This window comes from Rhinopithecus roxellana, chromosome 16, assembly GCF_007565055.1.
Source record: "Rhinopithecus roxellana isolate Shanxi Qingling chromosome 16, ASM756505v1, whole genome shotgun sequence".
Taxonomy (NCBI): domain Eukaryota; kingdom Metazoa; phylum Chordata; class Mammalia; order Primates; family Cercopithecidae; genus Rhinopithecus; species Rhinopithecus roxellana.
This window is the reverse complement of record NC_044564.1, coordinates 105,200,909-105,218,465: the sequence shown is the minus strand read 5'-3', so window position 1 is coordinate 105,218,465 and position 17,557 is coordinate 105,200,909. Positions and strand designations below refer to the sequence as shown.

General features: G+C 35.6%; 1 protein-coding gene across 6 annotated transcripts in view; it reads left to right on the top strand.

Moving 5' to 3' along the window:
- SMC2 (structural maintenance of chromosomes 2) overlaps positions 1-3,912 on the top strand; it is a 47,992-nt gene extending 44,080 nt beyond the window's left edge. For all 6 annotated transcript variants that reach the window (XM_030920235.1, XM_030920232.1, XM_030920231.1 and 3 more), the window contains exons 24-25: positions 820-967; positions 1,674-3,912. In XM_030920235.1, the coding sequence (XP_030776095.1) occupies positions 820-967; positions 1,674-1,850 (325 nt within the window). In that variant the 3' untranslated portion in view covers positions 1,851-3,912. The remainder of the gene's footprint in view (positions 1-819; positions 968-1,673) is intronic.
- Positions 3,913-17,557: the final 13,645 nt, after the last annotated feature.

Sequence of the window (17,557 nt, the reverse complement as noted above, 5' to 3'; positions counted from 1 at the left end):
TATGCCAAGATGTACTTGAAGTTACAGAATATTACAAATGCTACTCTAATGTTTAGTCTAATGTTAAGTAATTATAAATATTTTATATTAAAATAAGATATTTTATGAATTATTTTTAAGGAAAAAAATTATTTTTAAGGAAAAAATATTATTATGATTCTTCATACCAGATTAGAATAAGCTGCAGTAAGCTAGAAGAGAACTGAAAATAGTGCTGTGGAACCTGAGATTAGGTGTAACTATGAATTTTACGTAAGATTGTTTGAATTTTTGGCAGTGATGTACTTAGAGTAATGGGCCATCATCCATACAACTTATTCGCAAATGGTACCAAAAATATAGAGATTGTGTGTGTGTTTTTGTGTATATATGCATACTTACGTAAGCGTGTACATTATGAAAGTTTGAAAAATGACATCTCACCCAGTTACTGTTACCAAGACGATAGTTATTGTCTTAAATAATGACCATAGCCCTTACTCACCTGCTACCTAGGCTCTAATGAGCCAACTGGGGAAGGAAAAAAAAAGAACTTTCAAAACTAACATGATCTTAAGAGTAGGTGCCAAACGTAATATGGCAGTATTAAAATTGTCTGAAAATAGCATGCTTCTGAAAAGAGGAAAAATGGAAAGCCAAAATAAAAAGTATTTTAATACAACATAATTGTTAAAGTTTGAAACTCAAGATTCTTTTTTTATATGACTACCTTTCAGATAAATCTGTATTCACAATAATAGGATCACATATTTGCTTCAGTGTTTTGATAAGTGGTAAAATCAAATTTTTATGGCTTTTCTTCTACTGACTTTTTCTTAGGTCTTTAGTGGCCTTGTCATTAATACTGTCAATGCTCCTCTTCAAACCTGCTCCAATTTATATCCTTGATGAGGTAGATGCAGCCTTGGATCTTTCTCATACCCAAAACATTGGACAGATGCTGCGTACTCATTTCACACATTCTCAGGTAAGAACCAGAAAAAAAAAGTTCCAGTAATAGTTTAATTAGACTATTTTTCTAAAACCATTCTTTAGTAGTAGTCAATGTTAGTAAGATATTTAGGGTTGATAAATACTAAAGTATTGTATATTTATTTAAATAAACTTATGTTTAAATAGGTATAGAAGGAAAAAAGGTTCACTCTCCTTTTAAAGAAAGACCTAGGCATTAAAAATGTTGGTTGTAGCATGAGGGAGATTCCAATTTAGTCATAATACAGAATTAATTTAGGGTTAATACAATTGTCTTCTCTAGTTAGCTGCCATAAAGATGTACAAGATGTACAATCAAAACAAAACTGTCTCAGGAATATTTAACTCAGGTATCAGAAAATCATGTGACACTTGATGGGGGAATTTAATTTCTCATGGCTAAAAAGTCGAACAAAGCCTCTGAAGCTAAGAACAGTTTGTTTTTATTACAGTGTTGCTGTAGGACCTGGGGCTGCCAAATATGCTTGCATAAATTATGCATTGTACAACTCTGGGGACTCCACTCCTAGTTAAGAGACTTCTAAAACAATTTGGACAGCTAGTATTCATTTAGGTGCCTCATATAACTAAAGAAATAAAATCAAAATTATCTCCAAACAATTCTTATGCCCAGTGTAAAGGAGTAAACTTCAAGTATATCACAAAAAGTTTTTTTATACTTTTTTTCTTTTTTCCTTAAGTTCATCGTAGTGTCACTAAAAGAAGGTATGTTCAACAATGCAAACGTTCTTTTCAAAACCAAGTTTGTGGATGGTGTTTCTACAGTAGCCAGATTTACTCAATGTCAAAATGGAAAGATTTCAAAGGAAGCAAAATCCAAGGCAAAACCACCCAAAGGAGCACATGTGGAAGTTTAAACTACAAGTTTATTTCTTCATCTTGACCTGTTTTTTTAAACATAAACTTTTAAGGACTTGGGATAAGTAATTTGTTGATATAAAAAAATTAATGTTACTATGTTACTTAACCCATGTTTTCTCTTTATATAATCACTTATCACTTACAAATGAGCATATATTCCTAATCTCTTAACCAGTCTAATTATGGTCCAATTATTGTGATTGTGATTTTATGCATATCATCAAATGTTTTTTTCTTATGCAGGTCTTTTATATATTAGGAATCCTGAGATACCCAATTCCATATGTAAAAGCTAATATACAAAAAAGCAGATTAAATTACATGATAAATGTAGCTGATCATCAGTGTTTAATTGATTTAATTCCTAAGGCAATATTAATGTGTTTTCTGTTCTAATAAAGTCATTCAGGTAAGGAAGAATTATAAATCAGGTAACTGGACCAACAATGGGAACACATATAAAGCTATTATGCATGCACAGAGCTGTTTGAGGCTAGTTTTTTAACGACACAACTCCAGACCCCTGATTTAGACTGAGATAGAAAACAGATCTTGAAAGATTTCTTATGTTAATGATACATGAATATCATGTTCCTATATGCTTAATAATTGGTCTCTACGACTTTAATGTTTTTGTTTTTTTAAGCTTTATAAGTATTTTTAAATAAAAGCTTAGGAGGAGGTGTGTTGTGTGGTACTATCTGCTGCAAGTTTATCTGAAGTCTGTTAATATTTTCCAAGATTTTTGTCAGCCTTTTCATAATCCAGTCATCAACAGCCTATTGGTAAACAAGAATGTAGGAGCCTGTAGACTAAACCAAATTTATTTTTCCCTGAGTCTGATACATATATATATGTATTTGATATATGTATTTGAGATATATATAAAATATATATATTTATATCTGATATATATATAAATAAATTGATCCATCTGTTCCACCAAAATAACTCAAAAGTTGGATAATTGTTTGTGTCTTCCGCTTTCCAGTTCAAAGGGATGAAATTCCTTTAGAACTTGAAAGATGACACTAGCAAACACCATGAGAATGCTATCTACAGTTTTTAGTGTCTTTAGGTACATCATCAGTAGAACAGTGACTCCAAACTGAATCATAAAAGCTCTGACGTGATGTAATCTGATCTTCCATGTGTTATTTCCTTAGTATTATTATCATACTTTCCCTGATATATGGCTGTACTTCCTGGCCCTGGGCTTGACATTTCTCACCCTTCATTCTACATGCATATGAGATGTCAGAAAACATGCAGTAATTGATACTGTGGGACACATTGGAAAGGATTGAATCTGGAATTAGTTCTGTCCACTGTGGAGGGGAGAGGAAATAATGCTGTAAATGTTGAGTTACAAAAAGTCTAATATCAAATACAGTTTTTTGTTTTCCTTTCAGATGTATCACAAACTGTGCCAAAACAGTTATCAATTCACACAGTCAACATTAAAGTATACCATAGTATGCAAATTAGTCAGTACTTGCTGTTAATATTTCTGATTTAATAGTTATTAAGTGGTAGTTCATTACTGTTTTAGCCAGTGTTTAAAAAATAATTTGGGAGGTTGACTATCTTGGCTTATGTACTCATTTCCTTTTCTCTGCTAAAAATTTTCTGCTTGTATGCTTTCCTGATTTTTATCTTGTATAATCTTGATCTTTGACAATCCTCAAACATGTATTAAATTTTTGTAATTTTTTTTCATCAGAGGGAAGTTATTAAGGGGATTGGGGACATTTGTTTCACACATCTGCAGTAATATGAGTTAACTAATATTTACCAAGCTCTTTTACATTTTTCACATTGTATATATTGTCATATTTAATCCTCAAAGTAACCTAGTGAGGTAAATACTGTTGTCAGCATGGTATAATTGAGGAATTGAGTTGAGCAGAAAAGTTAGGAAACTTGCTCAGGGTGATAATACAATTAGGAGTGTCAGGGCCCATGTAACAAATCTTGTCAGTCTCCAGAACCTAAGATATACTATGTCACTGACAGCTTGAATATTTGTATTTATTGTATAGAATAAATTTTAGAAAAGTACCTGTATGAGCAGTATGTACAATGTGAATGTTAAAGAAGAACCAGTATGTACAATGTGAATGTTAAAGAGAGGATTCATTGTGGTGGTGGCAGTTTTGGCATTTCACGTAAGCTCACGGCAAATGCAAAGCAAAGACATGAAATTTTCTCTTCCAGTATGGTGGTGTAATCTAAAGGCCAACATTCCCACAGATAATAAATATAGATCCTGGGCAAAATACTAGAAACAACTACCTGAGAGTTCAGGAAACTGAAGAAAAACTAGAAAGATTTTGGATGGGAGATAAGATATGGAGGAAGAGATAGGCACAAGCTAAGGTTAATGTTTTTGACCTAAGTACCAGCTATAGTCAACGATGCAGCTGTAGGACAGCTAAGGCCGCAGTGGAAAGCCTGGGGTCTTTCTGGTCTGGAGAACTAAGAGATGGGATCTGGGCTAACCACAGCTTCCAGAAAGTGAAGGAGAAATCTCAGAAGGGATAAACGAGGACCTAGAGAAAGAGATCCCAGACTTAGTAGATGAAGTTAGCCAAAGTAATTAACCCCTGAACTCTGCAGATACAGAACATATCAAAGATAAAGCCAGATACTAGTTAAAACAGTAAGGACAGATTGAAATCAGTAACATACTCTTGCAATAAGAAGAGTCCAGTATGAACCGAACTCAACTTGAATTTGTATTGAGGTGACTGGGTGTCTTAAAGGGAGAATGAGGGAATAGAGAGGAGGATAAGTGGGGGCTTAGTTGAGTCAGGGATATAAACAGGAAAGGGAATCGGTTAATGTGAAACCCATCTGGATTTGTTAACTGGCTGTAATGCCAAGGTAGGCTCTTACCCTCCCACAGAGACTGGGACTTGACCTTCAAGTGTTGGTTGGAAGAAACAGTAAACTCTTAGCAACCTTGAGTTTTCTCAGGTAAGCACTTTCAGGAGGAGGATCGTCAACCTATGGATGTGGCTTTGAGCTGTTAGAAACTGCTAATGTGTTTTTCAGATCTTTACAGGCAAAGGTTTATTTAGAAGTAGAAAGGACTCAGAGGAGCCTGGCTAAAATTTCATCAAAGATAATCTGTGAGACAAGAAGTTTGCAGTTTACCCTAATAAAATTGAATTGTGATTTGAACCGCCACCTGCAAGACCATTCTCCAGGTGACCTTGGACTAACCCACTTCTCCCCACTTCTCACTGGTTGTCAAAAAGAACAGCCTTGCTATCTGGTCAGGTGAATGACAACCAAGTGGAAAAAGATCTGTGTGGTTACAAGGAGTATGGCAAAAGGCTGCTAACTGGAAAGGACAAATATGTGTCACCTGTGGATGCTGGGAATACCATAGCCACCTTTTAGGGGAACTTAAATTATGTTTTTGGATACCCTGTAAAACTTTGCTCTGACAAGGAACCTCCTTTACTGCCCAAGGAACATGACAGCAGGCACACTCATGGAATACAATGGGCTTTCCATGCACCCTGTCATCCTCAGTCCAATAGAGCTGTTGAACAATGGAAAGCCAGCTCACAACGAGTGAAGGAAGGACATCAGGATAACCTACTAGTGGGGTGATAGCAGCCCATCTGATTAGGGCAGTATGGGGACACTGAACACTGTGCTCCAGGGCAAAGGAACCACATGATTGCAGCACATGTTGAGAAACACTGAGCCTGGAGGAGGTACAGGTGGACCAGATAATGGCCTCTGCCTGTGAAATCCAAATTCCAGTGTTCCCAGCCATTTTCTTTTTTTGCAATGTACATCCTGTGGGTGATTTGCAGTTCTGGCTGCCACAGTACCCCAAAAGGCCCCCCTAACTCTCATCTGGAGTCAGTGTTTCCCTCAGGTGCACTCCCTGTGAGATCCCTCAGGGGTGGAAACAGGACCAAGAAATACCAGGGTGCTAAAGTCCCTCTAATAGTGCCAGGGACATCTGATCCATTTAGCTGGGCAATGTCAGACGTGTCATCCATCATTCAAGAAGTGACTTCCCTTCCTGGACTGGATGACTGAGGCTGAAATATCTGAGGCATTTCAAGGATAGTACCATAGGATATGGTAATGTTTATAGTATACAGTGTGATGTTTTGATATTCATATATGTTATGGAATGATTGCCACAATCAAGCTAATTAACATGTCTCACATAATTACCTTTTTTGTGTGTATGGTGAGGACATTTAAGATCTATTCTTCTGGCAAATTTTAAGTATATAATAAAGTATTAGCTATAGTCACCATGCTGTACAGCAGATCTCCAGAACTTATTCATCAAGCATAACTATTACTTTGTATTCTTTGATACACATCTCCCCACTTCCCCTGCTCCCCAGCCCTTGGCAACCACATTCTACACCCTGGTTCTATGAGTTTGACTTTTTCAGATTTTACATACAAGTGAGATCATTAGAGTATTTGTCTTTTTGTGCCTCTTTGATTTCACTTAGCATTATGCCTTCTATGTTAATACATGTCACAAATAACATGTCCTTTTTAACGCTAAATAATATTCCTCTGTGTGTATGTTTATATCTATGTTGACTCTAGTTTTTTGCTCGTATGAATACTATAAACATTTGTGTACAGGTCACAGAGATCTGATCCTTCCATTGTGACGGGCGATGTTATCAGATATGTCAAGTTTGTTTAGGACCTGACCTCCTTTCCTGGGCTAGACCGCTGAGGCCAAAAGGTCTGGGAGAAGTAACAAGGACAATGGGGCCTGCAGAGGTAGTGGCCTCAGGATAGGGACAGACAGACTGGGTGCTGCACCAACTCAGCCTGACCTCTGTCCCATAGATAGGGTCAACTCAGAGAGATCTGGCGGGGGCGCTGCAGAGTAGGGTACTAGCTGGCCAATATGCTTTTTACACGGGATGAGACATCTAAGGCTTGAAATCCTAACACCTTTGTTAGGTTCTCCTAAGCTGTGACCATGGCCGCAAAGTGACCTGCCATTCTGGACCTCATTCTGTCGCAGACCACAGTGACCAAGTCTTATTAATGGCATAGTTGCATTTGCTCAGGTTCTCTTGCACAATGTTATTCATGAAGCCCCTACACAGAGGGCTAACAATCCAGTCCCTGTTTTTGTTGTTGCCATTGGGATACTTACTCGGGTAATAAAAAGAGGTGTGTCAAAGTGGCAGCCCCTCAAGGTTTTGTTAGTTGTGGTTCTGACATTTTGGCAGAGGTAATTAATTTAAAACAGCACCAGCATTCCTAACGCTGTAACGTACACCAGTACACCAACAGAACCTGAACCTAAGCCCTGAATACTGAGTAAGGATGTACCCCCAGCATGGAAAGGAGCCAGAGGTGAACTGTTTTTTGTTTGTGTGTGTGTGTGTGTGTGTGTGTGTGTGTGTGTGTGTGGTTTTTTGTTTTGTTTTGTTTTTTGCCTTTGGATATCCAATTGCTCCAGCACAATTTTTTGAAAAGGCTATCTTAGCCAGGCACGGTGGCTCAAGCCTGTAATCTCAGCACTTTGGGAGGCAGAGGCAGGTGGATCACTTGAGGTCAGGAGTTCAAGATCAGCCAGACCAACATGGTGAAACCCCATCTCTACTAAAAATACAAAAAATTCGCCAGGCATGGTGGTGTGTGCCTGTAATACCAGCTACTAGGGAGGCTGAGGCAGAATTATTTTAACCTGGGAGGCAGAGGGTGCAGTGAGCTGAGATTGTGCCACTACACTCCAGCCTGGGCAAGAGAGCAAGAGACTCTGTCTCACAAAAAAAAAAAAAAAAACTATCTTTCCTCCTAGAAAACCATTGAGTTGGTTTTTTTGCTTTTTCAACTGTGTCAAAAATTATTTGGGCATTTTTTAAGTCTTATTTTTATTATAGGTTCTCTATTCTGTTCCATTGATCTATGTGTCAGTCCCTTTTCCAGTATCTCACAGTCCTAATTATGGTCACTACGTAATAAGCCTTGAAGTCAGTTAGATTGATTCTTACTACTTTATTGCTCTTTGTCAAAACTGATTTAGATATTCTTGATGGATGCCTTTCCATACAAGTTTTAGAATAATCTTAACTATATCTACAGAATGCCTTGGGATTTTTATAGGAATTACATTAAACCTAGGTATTAATTTAAAGAGAATTGATATCTTTACTATGTTGAACCTGGCAACCCAGGAACACAGACTGAATGTCTCTCCATTTATTTTGATCTTTAACTTCAATACTGATAATTTTCAATACACCATATATGGAAAGACAACAGTCTAGAATATCTAAATCAAGTTTGACAAAGAGGAATAAAGTAGCAGGAATCAAATGTGTATGCTGAAACATTCTGTACATTTTGTTAGACTTACACCTAAATATTTCATTTTTTGAGCTACAATAAAGGGTATTGTATGTGTAACATTAATATCCATATGTTCATTGTTAGTGAATACAAATAATTTTTCTATGTCTATCTTGTAACCGTTGGCCTTGCTAAAATTCTTAGTTCTAGGTTTCTTGTAGATTTTGGAGGATTTTCTACACAGACAGTTATGTCCTCTACAGTCATAGGCAGCTTTCTTTCTTCCCTTATGGCACTGACTGGAACTTCTTAGCACTGTGTTGCGTAAGAATGGTGAGATCCAGACCATCCTGGCTAACATGGTGAAACCCATCTCTACTAAAACTACAAAAATTAGCCAGGCATGGTGGCAGGCACCTATAGTCCCAGCTACTCAGGAGGCTGAGGCAAGAGAGTTGCTTGAACCCGGGAGGCGGAAGTTGTAATGAGCTGAGATCACACCACTGCACTCCAGCCTGGGCGACAGCGCAAGACTCTGTCTCGAAAAAAATAAAAGTTGGTGAGAGCCACTACACTTGCCTTGTTCCCAAAATCAGGAAGGAAATATTCTTTCACCTCTAAGTGTAATGTTAGCTGTAGGGTTTTGGTAGATGCTGTTTACCAAATTGGGGAAGTTCTCTTCTATTCCTATTTTGATGGCCGTTTTTTGTTTTTTTTTTTTTTTTTTTTTTTTATCACGAATCAGTATTGAATTTTTTCAACGCTTTGTCCGCATTGATCGGTATGATCCTGTAACTTCTTCCTTAGCCTGTTAATATCATGGATTACACTGCTTGATTTTTACATACTGAACCAGTCTTTCCTTAGAATAAACTCTACTTGAGAATGGTGTGTATAATTCTTTCTGCATTTTGCTGAATTGTATTTGCTAATAATTTAGTCATGGTCTTAATTTCTGTATTCGTGAGAGGCATTGGCATGGTTTCTTTTTTTCTACTTTGTTTCAGGATAATCCTGGCTTCATAAAATTGAATTGGGAAATGTTCCCTCCTCTATTTTCTGGAGGATTGTGTAGAACTAGTGTTAATTCTTTAAATATTTGGTAGAATTTTGTGAAATAATCTTGGCCTTGAGATTTGAGGGTGGTGGTGGGTGGTAAAATTATTAGTAAATATTTCCTTAGTAGTTATAGGACTACTCTATATCTTTTATCTATTTTATATAGAATGAATTGCAATAGTTTTTTCTTTTTGAGGAATTACTGTCTTTCATCTAAATGGTCAAATTTGTGTGTGGAGTTAATCATGGTATTTCCTTATTATTATCCTTTTGATGTATTCAGGTTTTTTCATTGATATCCCTTGTTTCATTTCCAATATGATAATTTGTGTCTTTTTTTAACTTTTGTCACCCTTGGTACATAGAGGTTTGTCTATCTATTGTCTAATGTTATGATCTTTTCAAAGAACCAGTGTTTTATTTCATTAACTTTCTCTACTCTTTTTCTGTTTTTGGTTCATTGATTTCTGCTCTTAATTATTTTCTTTTTTCTGCTTGCTTTGGACTTACTTTGATATTCCTTTTCTAGTTTCTCATAAGGAAGCTTAACTTACTAATTTGAGAACTCTAATTTTTTTCTGATAAGCATGTAATGATACAAACATCCCTCAAGTCATCTTTCAGTGTCATCTCACAGATTTTGTCATTTCCATTTTCATTTTCTTTAAATTCAAAATGTTTTGTAATTTACTTTCTTGAACATTTCTTCTTCAAATCATGGGTTTTTGGGGGGAGTGTTTTTTTGTTTGGTTGGTTTTTGTTTTGTTTTTTTGAGAAGTCTCACTCTATCGCCCAGGCTGGAGTGCAGTGGGGCGATCTCAGCTCACTGCAACCTCTGCCTCCTGGGTTCAAGCGAGTCTCCTCCCTCAACCTCACTAGTAGCTGGAACTACAGGTGTGTGCCACCATACCTGGCTAATTTTTTGTATTTTTAGTAGAGACGGGGTTTCACTGTTAACCAGGATGGTCTCGATCTCCTGACCTCATGATCCACCCGCCTCGGCCTCCCAAAGTGTTGGGATTACAGGCGCGAGCCACCGCCCCTGGCCCTGGGGAGTGTATTTTTTAACTTACAAATTCTTGAGATTTTCCAAGTATATTTTTCTTCTTGAGTTCTAATTTAATTATTGTTTGGTCAGGGATCATACTTTGTATCATTTCAATTTTAAAAAAATTAGAAATTGATATATGCTTCTATTAAAAAACAAAAAGCCACAAATATAATAGTCTAAGGTTCTATTCTAAGCTGTATTCTAGATAAGAACAAAGTAAACTCAAGTAAAAAGATGTAAATAAAGGGTAGGAATCCATAATATATAAAACAATGGAGAAAATCAGTGAAACCCACATCGAGTTCTCAAACTGTCAACAAAATCTATATATCCCTGTCAACCAGAGAAATTACAAATCACTATCAGGAATGAAAGAAGAGCTGCCACTGTGGATCTTACCTGGATTAAAAAGATACAAAATTATGACCACTGTTATGCTGATACATTTGACAACTTAGACAAAATAGAAAAATTCTTTGAAAAATAAAACCAAAATTGATGCAAGACTAGACAAAATCTGAATAGCCTCACATCTACTAATGAAATTGAAATTATTATTAAACATCTTTCCACAAAGAAAACTCCAATCCCACAATGAATACTCCAAGTTTCACTCATAAATTTTACCATTTAAGGAAGAAATAACGCCAATCTTATACAAAGTCTTCCAGAAAATAGAAGGGGAGAAGACACTTCCCAGCTTTTTTTTTTTTTAACTAGACTAATGTTGTTCTGATAGTAAAACCTGACAAAGACATTACAAAACAAAAAATTAGAGGAAAACAACCCTCATTAATGTAGGAACAAAAATTCTTAAACTATTATCAAATTAAATCTAATGACATATTATAAAAGATTAGCCATTACAGAGTTATTTTTAACAGATGGTGCCGAGAGCTTGATATTTATATGAAAAAAATGTAAACATTGACCCTCAACAACATATGCAAAAATAAATACAAATGGGTCATAGGCCCAGAAGCAAGTTCTAACACTTTTAGAAGAAAACGTAGTGACCCTACGTTATGCAAAGATTTCTTAGGACAAAGAAGATACAAGGGAAAAATGGACCAATTGAACTTCATCAAAATCAAGTTGAAAAAAATCTCTTCAAAAGACACTTAAGAAAATGAAAAGACAAGCTACAGAATAGGATAAATTATTTGCAATGTATAAATTTAACAGAATTGCATCCAAAATGTTTAAAGAACTCTTGCAACCCACTTGTTGACATTTGTATGAATGGTAAACTGAGCGGCCGACTGAGTTAAACTGTTGACACCTTACCATGCAAGGCAGTGCATCCCAGTGACTTCTAATGATTGTACTTCTCACTGCAACACATTTGCATTTTTTAATGGCAGTTTCTGTCTTTAATAAAGCTATAATAATCGCTAAGTTTTAGTATCTCAACTTCCTGAGTACATGTCTTTAATAATCTGTGGGATGAAATGAGAATTATGTATAAAGCACTTCTACTGCACAGCAAAACATGATAGTTATTTTACAGAAATGCAGCCGTTTTATTTGGAGTCTGAAATAAATGCTTTTTTGAGCAAATTTGTAACAGACAAACTATGGTTATTAAGTTTATGGTATTAGGTACCCATTTTTCAGAATTAAACAAAGTGAGCCTTCATATAAACCTGACATACTTGTTGCCAATAATAAAACTGTAGCTTTCAAATGAAAATTAGAATTTTGGCAAAGTTGTATTCATTATGAGCTTGACATATCTTAATATTTCAAGACTTTTCTAATACAACTGGTGGCAATATTAACAAATGAAGTTTTTTTGATACTGTATTATGAAATGTGTTAACATTTAGGAGATATGCATGATTCAGTGAATGGTATTTTCCAGTGACCAATGTGTGATATTATAAAATCATTATGTGGGTAAAATAGTCATTCACAGTACAGGAATGATCAATGGTTTTAATATTACAGAGTACAAAAACTTTATTGATATGGTTTCAAACTCCACATTGCAACTAAATTTTAAGAAGCTATTGTCACATTTTGTTTTTAATATTAAGGAAAAATATTCACATTATTTGAAGACACTTAAAATATTCTTCCCTTTTCCAACTACCTATTTGTTCTCAATTCTAGTTGGGTTACTCAATTTGCCTAAAGTTATACACCTAGAAAATAGAAAAGCCAAAGTTTGAATTCAGACTGTCTAGCTGATAAGCCCATACTCTTAGATATTGCACCATTATAATGAGTGAGAAATACTCCTAAATTTATGTCTGGAGCTAAGATAACATTTGGTTCCCCCTTGAATAGAAATACAATATTCTGGCCAGGCGCAGTGGCTCACGCCTGTAATCCCAGCACTTTGGAAGGCCAAAGTGGGTGGATCATCTGAGGTCAGGGGTTCAAGACCAGCCTGGTCAACATGGTGAAATCCTGTCTCTATTAAAAGTAAAAAATTTTTAAAAATTAGTGGGGCGTAGTGGTGGGCGCCTATAGTCCCAGCTACTCAGAGGCCAAGGCAGGAGAATCGCTTGAACCCGGGAGGCAGAGGTTGCAGTGAGCTGAGATTGCACCACTGCACTCCAGCCTGGGCAACAGCATGAGACTCTGTCTCAAAAAAAAGAAAAAAGAAAAAAAAATCAATAGTATCAGCCCTTTTATGTATTGTACCTGTTGCTTCCTATTCTATATTTGTATGCGTAAAAGGTTTTATTTTCACATCTTTCAACTTTAATCAAAGACGAATTTTTAAATCCCTTAGTAATTTAGTTATAGAAGTCTACTGTATTGCTAATTACTTAGAATTGAACATTCAAAGCATATGTTAATTTGAAGAAAAGGAAAAAGAAATCTAATGGAGGAGAAAAAATTTTTATTCTGAGATTGCTTCTAACTCAGCATAAGGCAGCAGGTATTAAACATATCCTGATTACCTCTGCTTTGTGGGACCAGAAAGAACATAGGTAATTTACTTTTATAAATAATTCCAATGTTTTAAGCCATATCTTCCATGCTGTCTGTCACATAATTTCCATTAGGACTAAATGAACCAAAAATGTACTGGGTTACTACTTCATGGCCCATGCTACCCTGGTGTCTTGCTACTGAACAATTTAGATTGAAAAATTTGGGTTCAGGGTAGAGAAGAGAAATGAAGAAAACAAGGATGCATTGGCTGCACAAAGTTTCATCTATTATCTCCTTTTAACAACTCAGCACAGTTGCTATTATTACTCTCATAGATAAGAAAACAGGCTCAAAGACGTAATTTACCTCCCTCAACCGAGGTGTAGTAGAATCAGAATTTGAATATATCTCTTCAGTTCCAAGGTTCATGATTTTTCAACATGTGCTTCTAAAATGCCATTTAATAACGTAAAAACAATTTAAGGGGAAAAAAAAAGACTTTCTACACAGATTTACTTAAATATATAGGATCATAAACTTCAAAATGAACTCTTGCCTTCCATTCTTTTAAACTGAAATAGCAAAAAATACACAATAACTACAAACAACCATGAAAACAAAATTTAGCTCAACATCTCATTATGCAGATAAAGGTGTGAAATAAAGTTGCTGCATAGAGACTAAAATATTTTCTGATACAGAGCATGTAACATGTATTATGAACCATGTAATGACTCATTTTTCCCACCACTTCTCTCAATGTAAACCACTGTAATCTTATACAGTATGCTATTTTGTCATCATCTACTAAGACAAAACCATGTACAGACTAAGAACACCTCTGTTCTTTTATTTCATGGCCCAATTGCATTAAAGCACTCCTACTTCATGCTAAAGATACTGTTATACAATTATAAAGGCAAGCAATGAAATCACTTGTATCAAGAATACAAGTTACTAAGATGAGCCTCAAACATGCCTATATTCATTTTTAAACTTATCAAAAGAAAAAGCACAAATTTAAAATATTGAGAAGTTACCAACCCCTGAGAATGTATCCTAAGACCCTCCCCCAGAGGTCCTCACACTGCAGTTTGAGGAAGACTGCACTACAGCATATGAAAGTGTATATGCTTTTTATATAGGAACATTATTCTCTAACAAAATTTTCTTCCACAGTAACAGTTTCCTCAGAGGATTTTTACTAATATTTCTCATCTGTGTTCTACTGTACTTTGTGCAGAGTAAAGCTTTTCCCCCATCTCCCTGAAGAGTGACAGCTTCAGAACAGACTTCTTGACTTTGGAACTAAGAACAACGAGCTGGAATAGCTCTTCCCATTTAGGTCTAGCTCTGAATTTCTCAAAGTCCTGTACAAATGCTAAATATAATGTAATCTATTTATTGTCCTTTCTCTTTCATAATGTGAAATTGATGTTGATAATATCAATTCGACAGACAAATTTGAAGATGGTAAATGTTCTTGCAGTTTCTTGACACATACAAGGTACTAACAAATGTTAAACTCTATCACCACTAACATAAATCAAAATTATTCTATACTATTCCAAATGTACATTTCCACTTATATTTTGATCATTTCTTATGGATTAATTTGTCACCCCAACAAACCAAACTCTTCGAACTCAGAGAGCAGGCTTTTCAGTGCCTAAACTAGTGCTTAGCACTTAGGAGTTTTCCTATCAGGAATTGCTGAATTAGTGAATTCTTGTTTATGTCACCTCGCATATGATGTGTAATACCTTCACATGAGACAATGTCATAAAACGTTTTTTAAGATTCCTCTTTTTTTTTTTTTTTTTTGAATTATCTTCCTTTTACCTAACACAATACATGAAACATAGTAGGAAAGAACTGTATAAATTAAATCACACTTACACACACACACACACACACACACACACACACACATACATCTCCTTAAGAGCTCATCTGATTCAACCCCATAATTATTTTCACTATGAGGCAATTTAAATTTGGGAATGTCAAGGAACTTCTTTAACTTGTCCCTGAATGTCCAACCCAGTACTTTCTCCCTTATGTGTGCTGCCTACTACCCCTACCTACTCTGTGTCTTGGTTATTTATAGTTTATATATATATATATATATATATATTTTTTTTTTTTTTACATTACTCAAATTTTCCATTCTATTTTACTTGTCTGTTTCTTCTGCCTACAAGTCATTTCAATCTCTGTCTAGAAATTGTTTGTCTATCTTTCAAGTGTCAGATTTAATGCTATGTCTACTGAGGCCCTGCTGCAGATAGCTTGAGTTGCTGCCTCTTTCATACTTTTTCAGTATATCAAGACCTCTCAGGGTGGTTACTATATTCTATTTCTGTGTTATACCCCCTGGAAAGCAAGGAGGACAGGGAGAATGTTTAATGTATCTCTTTATCCTTAATACGTAACACAGTATCTGACACAGAGAGATTAACAAACGTTTCTTTCTTCACTTGATACATAATGGTTTACATATTTTTGGAGTACATGTGATATTTTGTTGCATATATAGAGTGCGTAATAATCAAGTCAAAGGATTTGGGGAATCCATCACCTTGAGTACTTATTATGTCTATATTTTGGGAACATTTCAAGTTATCTCTTCTAGCTAAACAAGTATTTCTAAATGGAAAGTGTTAGACTTGTTAAAAAGTTTTTCATTTTATTAAAGATTCATGAGTTTATAATTGAGGAAATCTCAAGCACTTGGACAAGAGGTAGAGCAGATGGTTTTCCAGGAGATCCATTATGGTACTTGTAACCAAATCACAAGTAGTCTATTTGTAAGACAGCTGTAGGCATAGAGGCTCTGATGATTAATACTTCTGGATGAGAGTGGGAGATGAATGAACCTTTACTGGCAGCAAAAGACAATGTCATTCCAGGGGAGAGGGAAGGACATGCATAAGGCATGAAAATATGAAACATTAAATGTTGGGGACTAAAACTATTTCTATATGCCTGGGTTATAGATTATGTAAATGGAATCAAGAAAAGAAGCTGGAAAGGCAATTCTACAACTGGATTGAGAAAAGCATTTGACTTTAAACTCTGTCTTCCTAACAAATCTGATTTCACTGGAAAATTAGAAGATCCTAAAACAAAGATCCTAAAACAATGATCAATCAGGAGAAAAGCAGTGTGAGAAATTTTTTTTTAATGTGGATGTGGACCCATGATCTAACCTTGCGAATTTAGCACAATTGTAGCCAGAGCAAAACCCAGAGACATCATTAAAATTTTTCTAAACAGAAAAATACTGCTAAGGCAAATCCAAGGTGTTCCCTGGATTTTAGACAAAATCAGCGGGAAAGGAACCACATTGAAAACTATCTTGGCCTTCTGATTTGCTTTCGGTTACAAAGCATTATCCGTAGCTAAATATGCAAACTGATATATTCAAAGTCAAATTCAAAATGTAAAAATTGTCAATCTACTCATTTTTCAACTGCAAGCATACTATGAACATCTACTACACTTTTTGCTGCCTCCTGCTTTGTCCAGCCTACGGATACCACAACAGACCTAACTCAGAACCCAATGGGAATAAAATTCGGCCTGTATTCGATGTTTGGGACTTAGAGTCTGGGTAACTGTGTCAGAATCAGCACTTCTGTTTGAGGCTCCTCTCATTATTTTATCCATCCCTCAGGTGCTTTCCTCTGTTCTTCTGTCTTGAACCTATCTACTCAAGTCTTGCTAACTACAAACCTAATTTTCATATTTTCTCATGGTCTTTTTAAAAAACATTTTGTTAGAGATGGGATGGTCTCACCATCTTACTTAGGCTGGTCTCGAACCCCTGACCTCAAGTGATCCTTGTCTCAGCCTCCTGAGTAACTGGGACTACAAATCTGCACCACTGCGGGCTTCTTTTGGTTTTGAATCACTTGCATGCTCTTGTAGATCTTTTGTTAGTATTTCTACAGGAGAGTTTTCTCCCAAAATGAAATTTCTTTTCTGAAACACTGTTTCTACCCTACTCCTAGTTCCAGCCTTCATTCCCCAGAACTATAGCCCAGGCTAAGCCTTTGGCCTTCTGCTTAATCAGAGAAGAAAATTTAGACTCTTATAATATTTTCAGCTAAAAATATTCTAGTGAGCAACTTAAGTAATTTTTTTTTCTCTGAAAGGAAATAAAAAGTTTGGAAGAGTAATACCAAACTAAGTAAGCACAGTTACTTCCAATCCCTTAAAAAATGATGACTTCCAACATTTCACAGGAACCATTATCAAATAATCCAGATAAAAAGATATGTTGCACAGTAAGTATATAAATGTAGCAACTGCCACAAATGAAAGCATTTCTTAGCACTAAATCTTTTAAAGTGAAAAACAACAGTTTAGTGTATTGGTACAAAAGCCTGT